Raw genomic sequence first — 21,397 nt, forward strand, 5'->3', positions numbered from 1 at the left:
AACATTGTTAGAGACTTTTATCAGTTGATAGTACAATCTGCCATAGAACAAATTTTTCTGGAAAAAATCTTTCATGCCATGGATGTGGTGGCGGATTCAGAATTTTTTGTTTATGTCCGCACACTTAGTGATGGAGATTGTGGAGTAGTGCCCTCGAATTAAAAAAAAAAAATCTTAAATGCATTAAAAAACACTTGTAACTGTACCAAAATAAGAACCCCAACAAGTATCTCCAGGTCGCCTTAAGTTATCTCTTGATTTAAACATTTTTTGATTGGTATTTTATGGCAAGCAATTCTTTTAAGTATTTGTTCATGTTGATTCATTTGAAGAATTTCCTTCTACTTCCATAAACCTCCCACAATGGTAGCCACTTAGTATAATATAAAATTGTTATATTTCTCATCCAAAAAAGGACAAAATGATTTTTGTAATTAACTCATAAGGTACGAAAAAATATTGGGAGAGGAATGTGTCATTTCTTTAATTTTTTTTTTCTTTTTGAAAACAAGGGAAAAAATGACACGTTCTTAAAACCAAAACAATACACATGGCTATGGTCATTTTTGTTAGTACCTTCGTAATAGTAGTTTCAATGCGTTCGTGCTTCCCCAACTGCGAGACCATGGTTCTAAATAAGGAAAACCAAATGGGATTTAATTACCCGCAATTCAGCATCTTCGCGGACAAAAAAAGAAGCTTTGAATTGAAATTATAAACCTGAGCATGGACATGCGATGGGTCGACCCAACTTCTCGAACTTGGTCATTTTCGCATATGCAGATACAAAGGCAAAACCAAGAACTCTAGCTTTCTTTAATTTTAAAAGCTTTACAAATGAATCATTATGTTGGTCAGGTGGTGTTGGACAAAGCAAAGCATCCATAAAAAAAAATTCATCAAATATTTTTTCAAAACTTCATGTCCGCACTTGCGATCATTGGAGCATGACTAGGTCCGCCAGTGCACGGATGTATGGTATACATGTCCAAAAAGAAAAAAGTTAATATGGACCGGGTGCAGAAGTACATTTATCAAAAGTGAAAAAAAATCAGGACATGAAAGAAAATAAGTAAAATGACATGGATAAAAATATCACAAAAAAATTCTATTTTTGGAAAGTGGAACACCTAATAAAGATGCACTCGGTCCATATTAACTTTTCTCGTCCAAAAGAAGAAACTTTTTAGAGACTTGCATAAAATAGAAAAAAAAAAGTAGAATGGATTTTTTTCTTCTTCCAGAATTGGAAAAAGGAAATACCAATGGGCTGCACTCAAGTTTTGCTTATTTTCCATAATGTATATAACACAAAACATTTAGGCATGTTTTCCAACTTCCCTTGAGAAAAAATTGTACAGTATTAACTGAAATTGAGATATAAAATATCTAACAGTTTGGAGTCTTAAAGGAGAGGAGAAAAAACATTATAAAATATGATAACAGAAAAATATTTCTGTAATTATTGCAGATAAGTTATCCGCATTTATTCTCAAAATAACAACATTTTGAGATTAAAAAATTAAAAAAGTATAATTATGAAGACTATAATAACTCTGAAATAAATTAAAATTTCAAAATACCATGATTTTCACCCAAAAACGACGTCATATTGAACTTACTGCAAATAATCTATCTACAGTGATTACAGAAAAAACAAACGAAGAAAATGATATTGGAGAGCCGTACCAATAATGGATATGATAGTATTCAAACTAAATTAATCGGATAATTAATAATTCGGTAGATATATTTAAAAAAAATATAAAATAAAAAACTCCATCGCCTGTAATTAAAAACTTATCTTATTATTATATGTGTGAAGAAATTGTTTGAAAAAAAAAATATCGCGTTAGACCATGTAACTAACATGTACTTGAAATTATTCGTGTTAAATAGCTTTTGAATATTTAATAAATATAATTAGATTTTTTATTTTTATATTAATTATGAGTATTATTTTTTATTTTACTTTTTTATTTTTATACTTTGAACATACTTTTAGCTTGAAATATCATCAAGCTCGAACATTTTTTCTGAAATGGTAAATAAAGAGAAAATATAAATAAATAAAGGCTCTCTTGCAACATAAAATTTTCAAAAAAACATAATGTACTTTTGTTTTCTCAAACTCAAAATGACTCGTACTAGGATTTGGGGAATAATAGGGAAAAATATTTGTCTTTTTAAAGGATATGACTTTATGTTATTTTAAATCATAACCATTGATTTTCGTCAATCAACGGTTAGAATTTATTGGGTTAAACTTGTTAATTAATTAGTAATTCGTAATAAAATCAATAAATCTTAACCGTTGATTGACGAAGATCAACGATTAAGATCTAAAATGACACAAAGTTATATTCTTTAAAAGAACAAATATTTTTCCGATTTTATTTTAATACCCAAGTAACTTTTTTATTTAAATTTTTGTTTATGTATTTCATTCGGACATAAAATAATTTTAACTTTTCAAAAAAATTCTTCTTCAAAAGCAAATTATAAAATGCTTGAAAATGAATCTCTAATGTTAAATAAAATATGTCATGGTCATGTGAAAAAATTACAACCATACAAACATGAATCGACGGTTATGGATTGTAACTACTTATTTTAATATATTTTTTTTCTTCCTTTATTATTATTGATCTACCTTTGTATGATTATAATTCCCTACATGACCATATCATTTTTTTTAACATAAAAAGATGTAGATACAAAAACTTTTTATTTCAAAATCCATCCAAATCAACTGTTATTTGGATTGTAATTGACCTTTCATGGAAGATGGCGAGTGGGAAGGGGACATAGTGACTAGTGATCGTTCTCCATGTGATCCCTTCTCCTTCCTCAGTCCCACATAACCATAAACAATCCAGAAATAAAAATTCAAGTAGAAAAGATCATCATTCCAAATTTTGTGGAGCACAATAAAATTCAGAGAGGAAGTGACAAAGACTTACCCTAATTAAATCAAAACCATTAATTTTTTCTCAAAGTAAATATTTATTTGATATTTTAAATATATATGTTTCATCAAATTAATATTATGTTCATGAATATATTAAAATGATCTTTAAATATCAATTTATGTCATTAAATTTATTCTTGCAGTGATATTAAAGTAGTCCTTAAAATTAATAATACTAACTACGAATGAATTTTAGTGTAACATGTAAATGAACCACTAAAGTTAAGTTGAAGAGCAACATAAATATTTATTTATTTTTTTGTTATTATTATTATTTGATAAATCTTATATTTATAAAAAATTTGTTTACAAACTATACTATGTCTTACTAGTAAGACACTCTTGAGTGAAGTCTTAGAGGTAAAACATAATGTAGTTTGTAAGTTTGTAAAAAAAAATTATCATGAAATTGTAATGACCCAAAATTATTTGAAAATAAATAAAATTTTAGAAAAAATTGGAAAACCAATTTTATTTAAATGGAAAAAATTGGAAAACATTTTGTTGCAAATTGATCTTTTTAAATTTTAGATCAAGGTTCAGGAGTCTAATTATGTTCAAGGAATAGTGAAAACTTAATCGCACGGCACCCCTGACACATCCATTCAAGAAAAGTTACCTTAAATTAATTTTGCAAATTGTTAATAACTTTTAAAAATATTTGCTTTATCCCTAAAAAATAAATATGATTATTTAGAAAGTAATAAAACTAAATTATTAAAAATTTATTTTAGCTTGACATAAAGAGTTCTGCTCCTACATATCCTTCGACGATGCAATGATGAATTCAAAGCTACCTCGTTCTAAAAAAAAATTTGTGTGCTAGTTGGTTTTAATTTTTGAAAATAATTTTAAAAAAACTCATTTTAAAGGTTTCAGATTATTTAGTTGTCACAACTAAAATAACCCAAAAAATACTGAGATTAATAATTTGTCACTGTTAAAGTAATTCTTAATTAGGGAAAAAATAAATTAATACAAAATAATAATTTAAAATAAGCTTGGGTATCAAGCTGTCACAGATAAAATAACCCAAAAAATTATGAGATTAATAAGTCGTCACGGCTAAATTAATCCCTAATTAAGTTTTTAAACTACATAAGAAAAATTATAATAAAACAAATAAAGAGCAAAAAAAACATACAAAAGAAATAAACAATTATAAGGAAATTTCTAATAAAACAAATAAAGAGCATAAAAAATGCAAAAAAAATAGACAATTATAAATTAAAAAACAAATAAAGAGCATAAAAACAGACAATTATAAGCTAATAAAGCAAATAAATAGCATATAAAAAATAGGCAACTATTAACTAAGGGAAAAGGTAAGCAGAATTATCTCAAAGCAGTGTTATTGAACCCGACCCGGGGATCCATCCGGTTGGGGTACTGGGTTACTGGGTCACTGGTTGGACCAGTTGACCCAGGTATATATAGATATATAAATATGAACATATAAATTCAATTATATTATTCATATCTAAAATGAATTAAACAAGTTTCATTAAATAAGCTAAAAAATAAGAAACATAAATAAATAAAAATGCATGTTATTACTATATCAATTTAAATTGCAATTCAGAATCTCCGTAAATATACCTCTCAATGACATTGAACGCGTATTTTTCAAATTCAACAAAAATGACATATGTCACATTCTCTTAACTTATTATTCCGCAATTTGCTTCAATATAAGAAGCTGAAATTTGAGGTCATTGTATAAAAGTATACTAGAAAATAAAATTACATAAAGTATTTAAAGTGAGTTCTACATTTTTTTTGACAAGATGAAACAATTTTGATTTTTTGTTTTTTAAATTGCATGACCTGACCGGGTCACTGGGTTTGGCCGGTTTTGTCCAGATTTTGACAGGGTTTGACATGGTCGATGCATGACTGGTCCAATACTTGACCCGAATCGGTCCGATGACCGGTTTGTCGAGTTCTGGGTCGACCAAGCCGGGTTTTACAACTATGCCTCAAAGATGACAAAAATCGATGTACGGAGCCAAGTTGTGGAGAGTTGTATCAACTCAACAATCTTGATGCTCCAAAAATATACTATGAGATTAACAAGCCGTCACAACTAAATTAATCCTCACATGTAACTAAGTTAACAAGTCATCACGGCTAAATTAACAAATCACCCTAATTCTACTCAAGAACAAAATTTTTACTATAACACTAGCTTGGTTTTAATACGAAGCCCAAGTGTCTTTAAAAAATATTACTATAACACAAGCTTTAATATAAAGTTGAAGTGTTTTTTATTTATTTTGATTTTGTTATATTCAAGCATGTGTGTTGGAAGAAAGGGAAATTGGCTCTTTATATAGAGGGAAGGGAGGAGGAAGGAATAAGAAGTGGGCAACCTGAGACTTCTTAGGAAAGCTATTTTTTTTTTAGTGGACAAACATTTTTCGACAACCATATCTCACACTAGAGGGCATAGCTTGAAAATCGGTCCAGTCAGATTGAAGTATCATATGAGAGGAATATGCCAACCAAATTTGAGGATTATCCAACAGTTCAATTGAGAGAAATAGCTCTCGGAAAACTGCTACCCAAAATAGTGTGGTGGTCTTAAAAATGAACAGTCCTCTTTCGACATTTATATCTCAAACCAGAGAAGTCAGTTCAGAAATTTGTCTTGTCAGATTGTAGGATTATAGGAGAGGAATATGCTGACAAATTTTGAGGACGATCCAACGGTTTATTTGGGAGTAATGCCCCTCACAAAGTCGCTGCTCGTTGCAGAAACTTCCAAGAGAACTGTTCCGGTTCTGGGAATGATATAGACCTCGAATCAAGAAATCCACCCGTCAATTTTAAGGAGAATGAGTCAAGATCTTGCTAAAATATTTTAGCTCGATCGGACGGTGGATGAAAGAGATATCGCGGCTGGATCAAGTCCTACTCAAAGATGTTATTTTTTCTAAAATATTCCTCCTTCCCTTTTTCCATCTATTTGATTGCTCTCTTCTTTTTTGCTTTATTGAAAGACAAAAAGATGTGTTCAAAACTTAAATTTTTTCTTTTCTTTTTATTTTTTATTTTGTAATTTTTAAATATTTTAGACAAAATTGGGTGTTCACAATAACTCTCCTCTTATCTTTTTGGGAAAAGTTCAAAAAAATCTCGTAGTATTACTTTGAATCACTTACACCTATATGCTTTTATTTTAATCGCTTAATCCCTTGTGGTTTTTTTATCCACACCCCTCGTTTATTTTGTTAAACATTTAACTAAGTATACCTTTTATACCCTTTTTAGAAGAAAAAATAAAGTGATTAAAAAAACAATAAGACCAAATGTAATGAAAATTTAGAACACTTAATAAAAGACTAAAAAAATAGTAAAAAAAATCAAATGTGTCAAAAAAAAGTATATAAAAAAATAGAATAAGAACAAAAATATTGAAGAAACCAAATGATGGTAGCTCAGTTGCTGCATAAGAGTTGAGCAGGTGAGGTGAGAGTATGTGTTCGATGCTCTCAGTTCATTTTTGAAAAGGGTTTAGCTTTAATTTTGGACTCGTCCCAAATAGGATTTTTTTTCCGTGGAGGATACCTGTGATTTAAAAAAAAAAATATAGAAAAAAGCTAAAATTAAAAACAATGAAAATAGTCCAAATGAAAAAAGAAAAATTTAAGATAAAAAAAGCCACAGTTGTGAGTTTTCAATATATTTAGTTTTATATTTTCTTATTTTTGTCCTTGGTCTATTTTATTCTTTTTTATTTAGATATGTTTGATTTTTTTTCTATTTTTATTTTTACTTTTATTTTTTTTATCTATCTTATTCTAATTTTTTTCTCAACTTTTTTTTTAGTTTTGTTCCACCTAATTTACTAAAGATTTTTTTAAAAAATGTTAAAGAGAGAGAGAATAAAATAGAGATATATAAAAGACCAAACATATTTAAATAGAAAGAATAAATAGACCAGGGACAAAAAAACAAAAAACAAATAAAAGTCAATATATTGAAAATTCATAACTGTAATTTCTTTTGCTTCTATTTTTTTTCTTATTCGATTTTTCTTTTCTTATTCACTTTTTTTATTCAGACACATTTGATTTTTTTTACTATTTTTATTTTTTAGTCTTTTGTTAAGTGTTTTAATTTTTTTATAACATTTGGTCTTATTTTTTTCTTTTTTCTCATTTTATTTTCTTCTTCTAAAAAGTCTAGAATATATATACTTAGAAAGGGATATGGATGAAAAAATTACAGTGGACTAAGTGATTAAAAAAAAACATAAAAGGGTAAGTAATTCAAAGCAATACCCCACGGAGTTTTGAACTTTTTCCAAGATGAAACTTGCGACTTTGTTTATTTTCGTTTGATTATTATTATTATTATTATTATTATTATTATTATTATTATTCAGTCTTTCAAACACTCATAAGAAAACAAATCTTGGTAAATCAATTACTAACTAATTAAACTCAGAAAGGTTTTACTCAGCAGTGGTAGTACTCTCACAAACAATTAATATTTGCAAGCCAAAATTTAAACTTCAACAGGCCAGTGAATCTTAACAAAACAACTAATATGTACTCTCACAAACAATTGATATTTGCAACCCTTTCATGTAGTCGGATTTGTAAACCCATTTTTGTCAAATTTGGGTTGTAGCATTCGAACGCGTCAAATTAAGCCGAATAGGGTGAAAGCTTAGATATCCTTCCTCATGGCTACAAAGGAGGAGATTTGTTGAATTCGAAACACACGATAATCGTAAAGAATCAATTCAACCAAAAAATTTAAATTATGAGACAAGACTACATTAATGATTTTATATATTTTAATATGTGCCCTCATACGAGAGCTCACTAGGCTTGAAGGGTGGATAATGCACATGCGAAATTCCACTAGAAAAAAAGTGTGAGACGGTAAGAATCGAACCCGGGTACACTGAGACTCTGATACCATATAAAGAACCAATTCAACTCAAAAACGAACCCAAAAACTTAAGATTTTGGGTGAGACTACATTAATGATTTTATATATATATAGAGGAAGGTCATACTTACAACTTTTTTTTTACAACCATATCTTAATACCGTTGATTTTCGCCAATCAACGGTTATTATTTATTGTGAATTAATAATTAATTAATGAGTTTAATTTACGAAAATCATAACCGTTGATTGGCGGGAATCAACAGTGTTAAGATATGATTGTAAGAAGTTATAAAAAGAAAATTGTAAGTATAACTTTTCTCATATATATATATATATATATATATATATATATATATATATATATATATATATCTTAGTCTCCTTTTACAAGAGGTAGCTTATCTCATATTCTCTCACTTCGATTTCCGCACCTCACTTTTTTTCTTTTTTTCTTTTCTTGTAATGGTGGAACCCACCTAGTTTCTCTCTACAACATAAGATACCTATCTTATGTAAAAGGAGATTAATAAAACCCATATATATATCAACGATAATATTGAAACTTGAAAGAGACACATTCCCGCTGTTGAAGAAATTCAGCACAGTTGAGAATCTAAAGAGAAGGAATCTTATTCCCTACGGAGAGAAGAGAACCCTATTTTGTAAGCCATCGCATTAATTTCCAAACCAAAGAGACAATCTTTTAATCGCATCTATCATTGAAGTTCTCTGGACTAAGTTTATAGTTTTTACTCTTCACATTTAACATATTTTTCACGTTAAAATTAAGAAAAAATTATGTGTCATTTTAAGCGAGAGAAAAAAATAAATCATAAAAAAAAAAATAGCCAATAAAATAAATAAAAGTATAAATCTCACTTCTTAACGAGAGTGAAATGACACAAATTATAAAAGAATAAATACATTTCCTAAAAATTATTGTATATTCTCTACTATTCATCTCTGCTTTTCTTTTCGTTTATTGTTTGACGCTTCCGTTAGCCAAGCTCTACGTGCCGTGCTCCTTTCACAACAATATCTAATTATTTGTATATATGACTTGAATATCTTATAAGTCTGCGTAATATATAATAATATAATGATGGGGATTAATTTTCTATTTTATATTTACATGAATTTTTTTTATGCAGTGGGGATTACAAAAATGTAAGAAGATAAAAAAAATCAAAATAAGACTCACTCATATATTATGTACGTAGGATCTCTAAATTTTTTTAATGTAAAATGAAATTATTTTAAAGAGTCTAAAAAAAAGACCATGCAAAAACAAAGAAAAGGAAAAAGTGTTCATTGAATTTAGACGCGACCGCACTGAAACCTAACCCGGACGTGTTCCCGTTAAGAAACTGGATTGGATAATCGGCGATAGGTCCGAGCTTTAAAATGTAGATTTGGTTTTGTGGGTGAAAAAGAAACGCAGACAAGCGAATGAACAGGGACGAGTGCAGACGAGGAGTAAGTAAGCTTCGGAAACCCTAATCTTCATTGTCTCTTTCTATTTTCGTTATTGCCCCACTATTTTGATTTGTTTCCATGATTTGTATTCTCTTATTCGCGGTTAATTTCCCCTTCGCTCGCCCTAATTGCAACCATCAGTTATGAGTTTTACTTCTATTTTTTTAATGTAGCATCTGAATTCTACTGATTTTTTTTTTTTTTTTTTTTTTTTTTAAAATTTGAGTAGATGGATCATTACTCAGGGTAGCATGTGCTTGCTTCCGTTGCTTTACTTGCTGCTTGCTGCTTGCTGCTTGTTATTGCTGAAGATTCTGTGCAAAATGGATATAGTATCCAGTTGCAAGGTATACATTCAAATTTTTAAGGGGATTCTAGTGTATGGTCAGCACTTTTTCGTCATTATTTGTTTTTGAAGATTTTTTATTTTTTTTAACCGAAGTGTTTTTAGTCTTGAACATATGTCAAATTAGCCTTTTATGATAGCATTGTCACATATTGTAATTTGCTTTTGCGTACTGCTATTGGTGAACCAGAAGGGGGATTTTTTATTTTTTTATTTTATTTTTGTTTGAATGGTGCCTAACGTAATAGATAATTTGTTTACCTATTTTTGTAAATTGTGTCGGCTTAGTTTCTTATTGTCAAGATGTTAATTAAGAGTACACATCTGAATTTACTGGTAATTAGCAATATAAGGTTTTGAAGCTAGAGGCAGCTAGGAAAGGCAAAGGAATTTCTCTGGCAAGCATTGTTTGTCCCCTGCTTATTGATTGGACTTTCAGTTTTTGTTTAGCTTGGTTTACTTATCACCAAACATTGTTAACCAGGTGTTTAGTACAGGTTTTATGCTATAAAATATTAACCATGGAGTATGGTGTTCTACTTTACTGATCTGTGGCTTTTCTTATAGGAAAAATTGACATATTTTCGTATAAAAGAGCTCAAAGATGTGCTTACTCAGTTAGGACTTTCGAAGCAGGGAAAGAAGCAGGTGAGATAAGAAAAATATCACTGATTATGTTTCTTCAATGTTAGGCCTTTTCTTTGAAACCTCAATGCTAGTATTGAGCATCATTGAATGGTGTTCGTTGACTGATTACTTGTTATTTTTTATATGACACTTTTTATACTCCTTTTCTCACTAGATTATATGCAACTTGAATTGCTGTATTTAGTAATGAAGAATATGAGTTTGAAATTCTTAGAAAAGATGAATATTTTTAATCTGTAGTAATGAAGAATATGAGTTTGAAATTCTTAGAAAAGATGAATATTGTTAATCTGTGACATGAACTTTCATGATTATTGTAACTTTGGTTTTTGGCTAATGGGTTATTTTTTTTATTGCTTAACTTCGTGCTATATTTTTTTGGAGTTTTGGGATGATATAATGATGCCAATTCTTCATTTATCTGTAGGATCTCGTTGATAGGATACTATCTATTCTCTCAGATGAACAAGGTATGATTATACTCTCTCTATGACACACACACACATACATGACTCAACCTTTGGTTCTAATTCTATCTTGTATTCTGTACTGTTTTCATAATATTTCTGTTTAGGTTGTGAGCAAGCTTAAATATTCGAAGTTTTAGACTGTATCTGCATAATTGAGTTATTAATTAAATTCATCAAAGTACAGATGTCGCAACTCGCAAATGTTATTGATTTAAATATTTCATTGCAGTTATCAATTGAAGTATGTGTATTAATCTACTTTAATTCAAATTGGATTTGGATCCTCTCATGTGAAAAAATGGTCATGTTATTTGATCACAACCTCTCATTTAAAAAGCATACACTTTTCTCTCTCTTATCTCATCATCAATGAGTGGAAATGAGTGGTTGTGATCAAATAACATGACCACTTTTTCACATGAGAGGATCCAAATCCATTCAAATTAGATGGGTATCCTTGAAAAATGCAGTGAATTTTTTTATTTGAACCAAATAGTAAACCTTTCTTATTAAACAGATGAGTCTTGGCTGTTTCTTTTCACCTGGGCTTTTGTGTTTGTGCCCTTAATCAGAGTGTGAGGGCGGTGGTGCTGCTGTTGTGTTTCTCATTCTTTTCTTTCTCTGTCATGGAAGACATGGTCACAAATCATGATTTTCTTTTTTAAAAATATTCATCAACTTGCTGGCTCGGAAAACCGGCTGGTTCTCTGGCTGTGCTCCAAACCGGCTGATTTCTGTTTTGATTACATTTCCTACTTGATGTTTGGAGTGGCAGCTTCTATAAGGGCATAGTTAATTGAATATGAAATCAGAATATTTAGTAATTATGTATCTAATTCCATTTTGTGATTTTAATATGTCAATTTGCCTTTTGTATTTCCTTCCTCTTTTCTCCTTTAAACTGAGCAACTTGTTACTTTTTTTTTTAAGTTTCCAAAATGTGGGCCAAGAAGAATGCTGTTGGAAAAGAACAGGTGGCGAAATTAGTGGATGACACATATAGGTGAGTGTTAAGAGACAATGCTGTTGTCGACATTTACTACATCTAGCTTTGGTTTGCTTAAGATGAATGTAATGGCTCAAAATTTTTGGATTAGCTTATAGTTTAAGCATGATTTGCTGATTTGCTTTCGGTTAATTATACTAGTATATATATGCTATAAACTCCTTACTTTATTATTTTTCTTTCTTGACGATCTGTGTTTTCTTTTTGCCCAGAAAATTATCAGTGTCTGGGGCCACTGATCTAGCATCAAAGGGACAGGTTACCTCAGATAGCAGTAATGTGAAAATTAAAGGTGAAATCGATGATTCCTTTCAATCAGATACAAAGATTCGCTGTCTCTGTGGAAGTTTATCGGAAATAGAGCCATTGATCAAGGTGAAATATTCAATAGATTTCTTCTATCCTCATGATATATAAAATCATATGCCTTTTTACATGCTCGTATGATTTTGCTGATGATGTCCATTGTTTCCTTGATGACATATACATTTCATTAAGATCTCCAATGACAACTTATATTTGATAGTAAGCAATTTTATTTCTTTTCATCTAATTGCAGTGTGAAGGTACAAGATGCTATGTGTGGCAGCACTTCAACTGTGTTATTATTCCGGAGAAACCTATGGAAGGAATCCCGCCAGATCCTGATAAATTTTATTGCGAAATATGTCGTCTAAGTCGTGCAGACCCGTATGTCATGTTCATTCTTATTTTAGCTTATACGTTTTTTTTTGGGAGGGGGGGATTGTTTAGAAGTTTTTCTTCATAGTTTAGTGCTAAATATTTTTTATGTTTACTTCAAGAGCCATTTTTTTTTGTTTATGTATTGTCCATGGGGTTTGTTTTTTTTTTTTTTTGGGGGGGGTGGGGGGGGGGTGTGTGTTGTGTTGGTTGATATGATTGTCTTAGCTATTGGTGCAAAGAACTGAGCTTAGTAGCTGTCATATGATAACATGTTGGAGTTATAGCTATCAAATGCAGATTGCGGCATGTCGCGGCTAACTCCGAAAAACGCTATAGCGTTATAGTGGGTTGCGGTTGCGGAAATAGCGGAATAGATATATGACAGAAATAATGACAAAAAAAAAATATGTTTTAAAGACAGAGATAGCAGAAGTGACAGAGAGAGACGCGGATAGACTAAAAACCCTTAAATTTTTCTGTTACACATTTAAATTTAGGACAAAATTGACATTTTGTCTTATGTCAGCAATTTGGCCGCAAATGCGATCGCAATGGCCGCAAATGCGATCGCAATGGCCGCTATTGCGTTCAGGTGCAGAGCGCCGCTATTGCGGCGCAATTAACTACTATGGTTGCAGTGTGTTAATTTTATTGTCTACATGATGGATGCCTTTTTCCTCTCTTTTTTTTTTTATTCTCTTGTAATTGAAATACATTCCCGATCCATTTATTATTTATCATTTTCATTAGCCCATCACTCAATTTCCATTTTTTGCTCTTCTCTACATTGCAGGTTTTGGGTTTCAGAAAAGCACCTTTTGTTTCCTGTGAAGTTGATTACAACCAATATTCCAACTGATGGGTGAGGACATTATGTGGATTTGTTGTTAGACATAGTTTGTGACTCTGTGTAACTGGGTTCATTTGTCTTTGAACAAAATGAATGTCTTGTTTAAATATGTTATATCTTATTTTCCACTAAAGAGATATTTTGTTGCTTAAGTTATTTGTAAGAGACTCTGATGTCCTTCATTTTGGTTTTACTACTATCCATTTCATCTGGTTGCCTTCTATATATGTTCTACATTCTGTTATTTTGTTCTATTTTGGAGGGATCATAATGTTAGTGATTTTTCCTATTTATGTGAATTAAAATTCTCTGGTTGTTGAATTTGTTTCTCTGAGGTGAAAATTCTCTAAGGACAATAATCTATTGAAAATTTAAACCTTTCCCCTCTTCTTTCTTGAGTTTTTCTTTTCTTGTCTTAACATTCATCTTCTACTGTGGTTAAAACCTAGTTTTTATAGTGCCTTTCTGCTTGAATGACATAGCCATATTTCTGTTTGAATTGTTCAGAACCAATCCAATAATAAGTGTGGAGAGAACATTTCAACTTACAAGAGAAGACAAGGACTTGTTGTCAAAATCGGAATTTGATGTTCAGGTTGGTTTTGTTTTTCAGTGCTTGTAGTTTAATGCATAACCTTTTATCTAGGTAGTTTGTTGATGTATGCCAAATGACATCATATATAGGCTTGGTGTATGCTTCTAAATGACAAAGTTTCATTCCGGATGCAATGGCCTCAATATACTGACCTACAGGTTAATGGTATGTTATTACAAGTCTTGATCTCCTTAATGTTGTTTTTCGGTTCCTTTTGAGAAATTTGTTTCATGTTGTGGGTCTTGTTCTAGTTTGCATATTCTATTATTATGTGTGTAGTTAGAAGTACCTAATTTTTAAGTAAAACATCAAAATTTTCTTCATGGAATTCTTGAATTTTGCAGTTTTATTGAATCTGATTCAATTGTTTTGACTATAATCATATAGGTCTTCCTGTTCGTGCAATTAACAGACCTGGTTCACAAGTGCTTGGTGCTAATGGTCGTGACGATGGTCCAATTGTGAGTTTATTGTCATCTATGGTTATACCTATTGAGAATTTTCTGCTACTGTCTTGTTTAGAGTGCTTGTATTTTAAATGTATATATTTAAGTCTCGGTGCTAGTTTTATTTTAATCTTTTTAGCAGTGTTAATTAAGTTTCGTTGACATTGGTTTTATTCAATTTCTTATTTTTTTTCTCCTATGTCAGATCACGCCATATACAAAAGACGGAATTAATAAGATTTCGTTAGCAGGGTGTGATAATCGCATTTTCTGTTTAGGGGTTCGTATTGTTAGAAGGTGCAGCATGCAACAGGTAGATTGCATTCTGAACCTGCTTAATTTCTAAGTTTAGTATTCTGGATGACTGTTGGTTCCTTTAATCCAGGCTTATTGGGATAGTCATGTTTGATGTTAAGAATCTCCCTGTATGATATCAGTCCAAAGTTTCTGAGACTGATCCTGTTTGGTTGATTTCTGAAAAATTTGAAATTTGCAAAATTTGGAATGCTTGTATGATTCTCTTTTGTCAATTTTGATTAAAACTTGATTGATTGAGGCAAGTATTGAGGAGCCATGGTTGTTTTGAATTGTTTACATAGTTCTGTGGCTTGATATTATATTACTTGCTGATCTTTCCATTTAGCACTCATTTGAATAATCAAATGCATTTGTCTTGTTATTGTATCTGACAGAAGAATTGTCTTTATCATTGAGTTCTTATGCTTTTGTAGTTTCATGCTTTGTTGTTATTGACTTATTGCTTTTGAGTTTTCCATGATTTAACTTACTGTTCCATATATAACAAAGTTAAGAAGGGTTGGGTGTACTAACCTGTTCAATTAAATATGAATCTTGGTGGTTTGGTTTTTATATCTGAATCCTAGTGTTTTACGTAGTGATAAAGCCAAGATTGGAAGAGCTTGTTGAGGATGCTAACTTCTCCTTTTTTTGTGTGGATATATTAACCCTTTCAATCTCCGTTCTCTATATTTTATTTGGCATGGCTGTTTTCATCAAGCTGCATTTTGATCATACTAAAATATGTTTTTGATGAAGATTTGGTGTTTCCAAACAAAGCAAATATGGTGTTATACTCTTATTTTTTATCTATCATCCATAGGTGGTTAAGTTAGTGATCTAAATTTTGTTTGGCCCAAGTTCATTTTGCAAAATGCACCAATTCTCTTAACCATTTAAATGTGGAGAGGTCGTGTGCATGGATCCTAATGGTAATGACCACATCAAACTTCACTCTCTAAATAAATGTGTTCTTTTATGGAAAAAAGAAATTGTAGTAGATAGATCATATAGGTAAGTACAATGGGTTGAGGATAAGGTATCCTCTAAAACAAATAAAGAAACACAAGGGAGAAAACAAATAAAGAACAGGAAATCTAAGAATGCAGCAACCAGAAAGGCTGCTCCAATGTCTGTGTTAGAGATCGCTACACTGTTGAAACAACCACAGGCAGAAGTGCTGAATTCCAGAGGCAAAAAATTGTAATCTTATCCCCTTGTCAGATAAAATTTTAATCCACGAAGGATGTGTTTTTGGGTCTATATTTTGTTGGAATGTCATTTGCATGTATGTTGAATTTTTAAAGTGGCTATATCTTGATTGAATATTTTTACGTATGCTTATCTTCCGTCAGTGCCATAAAATTAAATGATTTAGTCTCTTGTGTATAGATCCTAGACATGATTCCAAAGGAATCTGATGGTGAGCGTTTCGAAGATGCTCTTGCACGTGTCTGTTGTTGTGTCGGGGGAGGAAATGCAACTGACAATGCTGATAGTGACAGTGATTTGGAAGTGGTTTCGGATACTTTTAGCATCAACCTTCGTTGTCCAGTAAGGCTTTCATGTATTGTAGTTTTTTATTTGCTCATGGAGTTTCACAAATCAGTTCCCAAAGTCTTAACACATTCCCATGCCCTCGTGAAATTTTTAGATGAGTGGTTCAAGAATGAAGATTGCAGGAAGATTCAAACCTTGTGTTCACATGGGTTGTTTCGATCTTGAAATTTTTGTGGAATTGAATCAACGTTCAAGGAAGGTAAGATTCTCACCCATTGTGTATTACTGTTCTGATTCCTTCCTTTTTTAATTTTTTAAAATGTTTGATGAAGTATTAATTGTTTCTGCAGTGGCAGTGCCCCATATGTCTTCAAAACTATGCGTTGGAGAATATCATAATTGATCCTTATTTCAATCGCATCACTTCTATGGTAGTTTTTTCCCCTTTGTTCTTCATTTCTCTCTTCATAAAGCTCATATTTGAGTTTGATGAACCGGTAGTTATTTCTTAAATTGGTTTGCTGGTACAGATGAAAAATTGTGGAGAAGAGGTTACAGAGGTTGAGGTGAAGCCTGATGGTTATTGGCGTGTCAAGACTAAGAGTGAAAGTGAGCGCCGGGAGTTGGGGAATCTTGCTCAGTGGCACTGTCCTGATGGATCCCTCTCTGTTTCTACTGATGGAGACCTCAAGAGAGTAGAAACTGCGAAGCTCAAACAGGAATGTGTTTCAGACAGTCCTACTGGTTTAGTACTTGGCATCAGGAAGAACCGTAATGGAGTTTGGGAATTCAGTAAAGCAGAGGACACAAACACTTATTCTGGTAATAGACTGAATGAGGATTTTGGAAATGATGAACATGTGGTTATTCCAATGAGCAGCAGTGCCACTGGAAGTGGCCGGGATGGTGATGATCCTAGCGTAAATCAGGGTGGTGGTGGGCATATTGATTATTCTACTACCAATGGGATTGAGATGGATTCTGTGTGTCACAATAATGTTGATTCAGCTTATGGATATACTGTTCATAACACTTCTGCTCCGGCGGGTGATGCTGAAGTTATTGTTCTTAGTGATTCAGAAGAAGACAATGATATATTGGTATCTCCTGCGATTGGGTACAGAAATAATCAAACTCGTGCTGCAGTTGATGTTTACTCGATGCCACCACCTGCCATTATCGATCCATATATAGAAGATCATAATCTTGGTGGAAATCCATGCTTGGGAGTTTTTAATAATCCAAGTGAAGATGATTTTGGGATGCACGCCCTCTGGCCGCCATTGCATTCTGGAAATCAGGCAGGCTCAGGTTTCCAATTATTCAGTTCTGATGTTGATGTGTCAGATGCATTGGTTCATTTGCAGCATGGTGATATTAATTGCTCTTCATCACTGAATGATTATACATTGGCTTCAGATGCTGCTTTGGGATCTAGTACTCTTATAGCAGATTCCTCTGCAGGTCGACCTGATGCTGATTTAAATGGTGGCTTGGTTGACAATCCATTGGCATTTGCTGGAGAAGATCCGTCGCTTCAGATCTTTCTCCCTACAAGACCAGCAGAATCATCTGTGCAGCATGAATTGAGAGATCATGCAGATGTGTCAAATGGTGTCTGCGGCGAGGATTGGATCTCTCTTAGGCTTGGAGGAGGTGCGGTTGGCAGTAATGGTGATGGTTCTACTCCAAATAGGTTGTATTCCAAACCGCAAATTACATCCAGAGAAGGTGCCACAGATTCTTTGACTGATACTGGTTTGTTACTTTCTGAACTTAAATCTGCATCACTTATTTTTTTGGTGAAAGTTACTCATGTAAACTTTCATTGTATGTCAGTCCACTGACATAACGTCGTTAGCTGGGGAGATTATTTTTTTGAACTTATCCTCATAATATATCAGGATTCAAGACGTTTAAGACACCCACATGTGGAGATTAGTATCCTCCATATTTTCATGTGCACAAATGACGATTTACTTATTCTACAAAAGCAAATATATTAAGGTCTTTGTAGGAATAGAGAAATTCTTAAAATAATAATTTTTTTCATCTTCCAATACTATTCTCTTGCTTTGTCCCTCTGTTTCTAAGCCTTTCACTCCTGTAAATGAACATGTTTTTATTAAGTTCTTGAGAAAGAGAATTTTTACTCCATAATTCCTTAACATGCGTGATTATTATGATTTTTCTTAGCTCCATATCAAGTTTTTTTGTGGAGGTTATGAACGAGGATTGGAAACTGGCTATTTCATTTTCTTTGCATGAGGTTCTGTTAAATGTTAGGAACCTCAAATTAGTTTGTTGGAACATCATATATATGCTATTGTGTTGGTGGTTGCTATGGGATAGGGGTTGTGAACTAGTCAAAATTCTTGCATAATTCGGTTTCTGCATCATATCATATTGTCTAATCCAACTCATAAGTTGAAAGCAATAGCATAAAAGGAAATAATGGCTATAACTAAATCAGAGATATACTCAATGGTGATTGAAGAAATCCCATTAACTAATTGGTTGAAGAACTTTATTCTGGTTTCTTGGAATGACTGTTAATATGATTTGCATTTCTATGCTGTTTTCAAGTTCTACAACTAAATCCACGTTGATTAGTCTGTGTGTTTGTGTAAAGGCATGCTCTTTGTTGCTTTCTAAGGTTAGCCATTTTACTTGTCTATGACAAAGATAGAGTAGGGACAAGGATAGAGGATTATATTAAATCTTCTAGAGAGGTTTTTTTCATAAAAAAGGCCTAAATGGCTATAAATGTTTGCATCTGTATAAAATGTCAATGGTTACTTTGTGCACCTTGAAAATGTGGAGAAGCTAACATCTAACACAAAGGTGAGGAGGTTAGCTGTATGTGATGGTGCATTCTCTATTTTGATCCTAATTACAGACATTTATATGCTAAATTGCTCTACAACACAAGTATTTTGACTATGTTCCAGTTCTAGGTCAGTGATTCTTAATGCAGTATGACATTTTTTCTCCAACTTTCTTGACTTATTATTCCTCCTTTCGCAGCTTCTTTGCTTCTTGGTATGAATGATGTGAGATCTGACAAGGCAAGTAGGCAAAGAACAGATAGCCCTTTCTCATTTCCCCGCCAAAAACGTTCAGTAAGGCCCCGCTTGTATCTTTCTATTGATTCAGATTCGGAGTAGAGGTATTATTAGACCTTGTATTTCTAATAACTTAAGATGCCCTTCTTAACGCTGCATTTTGTATTTAGAAACTGAAGAAAGTTGAGCAGCATTTTTGGTCCTCAGGAAATGGAAGTTGATTTGGTCTTGAGGCATCTCCGGTGGAGCATAGCTACGAAAGTTGCCCAGCCAAAATGCTTGCACCTGTAGGTTATCGTTTCCCCATTGGTAAAGATGTTTGCTTCAAAGATTCTCAATTCTTTATGCTTGATATTCAAAGTTGTCCTTATGACAAATGGTGACAGGTCAGGCGCATGGGTATTATTCCCCAGTTTACATCCATGATCTGATGGTACTGGTGTAGTACGTCTTCCAGATGGACATTCAAACATATAGATCTGATGGTTCAAACTTCCTGATGTGGTTGGAAGTTCCCCGTTAAGAAATTTTATATCTGCAATTTTGTCTCTGCTTAGAACAATTAATCTGTAAATGTTAAACCGACAGATTCAATCGTAAAATCAAAAATAGTTTTATCTTATTCACACCCAGGTAGACGTCCAACTTTGTAATATATGATTGCCAATATTTGTAATATATTTAGGCATTAAAGTTGCATCCTGTCTTGTAAATCCTGGTGAGGATAAACATTTTTGCCGTTTGCCTTTGTATTTAGTTATAGCTCACCGTCTTGACATTCTTTTGAGCTGTTTGCGCATCGGGAGGTAAATAGTTGAAATTAGCTTCAATATAGTGGAAATATTTATTGCAGATGTATTTATTAAGATGAAAGAAAAGTATGTAGCAGGATGATCAGGAATCCCGCCATTAACAAGGGAAAAAAAAAGGACGGAAAATCTTAGAAAAAAATGAAATCATCTCGAGGTTTACTCAGATCCTTTTCACAGGTAACATCACGTTCAATATATACAGCAAATGATTTTGGGATGCATGCCCTATGGCCATTGCAATCTGGAAATCAGGCAGGGATTATTCAATTCTGAAATGGATGTGTCAGATGCATTGGTTCATTTGCAGCGTGGTGATATTAATTTCTCTCATAACTGATACAATGGCTTAGGATGTTGCTTTGGGTTGTTGGGTGACATGTGATGTTCCCCCATAGCAATTTAAAGAGGTTTTTGATGGAGTATTTAACATCATTTGATGGAACATCTAATGTTGGAGCATGTTTTGCAATTACCGGGGGCTTGCTTTCTTTTCGGGGCTAATATAATTTGCTGAGTTAACAGTGGATGATTATATCCCCTCTTAATTGATATTGTAGATATGATATAAATGGTGAATTAATGTTGGAAGATTATATATCCTTGTTAATTTTATTGATTTCCTGTGTACGAGAGAATAGTGAAAAACAGTGAATGTAAGTTGTTTGAGTGCCTAGAAGGATAATGTGAGACAAATAGTAACTAGTAAGAGCATGTAGTGTTAAAATGTTGTCGTGGTGTCAATTTCACTTATTATTATAGTTATAGCTTAATCCATTAGTGATAGTTATTCTAGTCTTTACTTGGACCACCTAAATCTGTTAATATGGAGGCATGGAAACTCAAGTGTGAGATGTGCTGCTACGTCTTCCAGATGGACATTCAAACATATAGATATGATGGTTCCAACTTCTAGATGCAGTTCCCGTTAAGAATATTATATCAGCAATTTTGTCTCTGCTGAGAGCAATTAACCGTCAAATGTTAAGCCAGCAGATTCAGTAGTAAAATCAGTAATAGTTTTATCTTATTCATACTCAGTTTTATCTTTTCTTGGCCCTTTCAATTGGTTATTGTGTTTACTCAAATCCCTTTTTTAATTAAACTTTTGAATAAATTTAAAAAAAAATTGTGCCATGATCATTTTTAGATGAAAATTGTACTGTCTCTCTTTGAAAATAGTGATGAATTTTACTTCTTTTCATAAACTTACAGATTGTTCTGTGAAATTTATACCACGCCTCTATTTGAAAACAGAAAAATGCTTATGTTTGTGTTTGGCCATTCTGTGATGATTATTAGTTTGTTTTTGTTCATATAGAAGCTA

General features: G+C 32.1%; 1 protein-coding gene across 7 annotated transcripts; it reads left to right on the forward strand.

Moving 5' to 3' along the window:
- Positions 1-9,248: 9,248 nt before the first annotated feature.
- On the forward strand, positions 9,249-20,037 carry LOC133299502 (E3 SUMO-protein ligase SIZ1-like). 7 transcript variants are annotated; one of them, XR_009749936.1, is made up of 19 exons: positions 9,249-9,358; positions 9,584-9,701; positions 10,268-10,348; positions 10,776-10,818; positions 11,749-11,821; positions 12,037-12,199; positions 12,384-12,514; positions 13,302-13,370; positions 13,866-13,953; positions 14,043-14,118; positions 14,341-14,414; positions 14,605-14,712; positions 16,089-16,250; positions 16,351-16,455; positions 16,547-16,627; positions 16,727-17,954; positions 19,224-19,318; positions 19,432-19,548; positions 19,648-20,037. XR_009749936.1 is itself a non-coding variant. In XM_061498971.1 (19 exons), the coding sequence occupies exons 2-18, from the start codon at positions 9,606-9,608 to the stop codon at positions 19,550-19,552; spliced, it is 2,757 nt and encodes a 918-aa protein (XP_061354955.1). In that variant the 5' UTR covers positions 9,249-9,358; positions 9,584-9,605; the 3' UTR covers positions 19,553-19,570; positions 19,648-20,037. The 7 variants fall into 7 exon arrangements, 4 of the variants coding, with proteins under 4 accessions (XP_061354955.1, XP_061354952.1, XP_061354954.1 ...); XR_009749937.1 differs by having other exon boundaries at positions 19,432-19,570; positions 19,648-19,689; XM_061498971.1 differs by having other exon boundaries at positions 19,469-19,570.
- The last annotated feature ends 1,360 nt before the right edge of the window (positions 20,038-21,397 follow it).

The sequence above is a fragment of the Gastrolobium bilobum genome, unplaced genomic scaffold, assembly GCF_033153095.1.
Source record: "Gastrolobium bilobum isolate Gb01-03AN ecotype WA unplaced genomic scaffold, APGP_CSIRO_Gbil_v1 utg12016, whole genome shotgun sequence".
NCBI lineage: Eukaryota > Viridiplantae > Streptophyta > Magnoliopsida > Fabales > Fabaceae > Gastrolobium > Gastrolobium bilobum.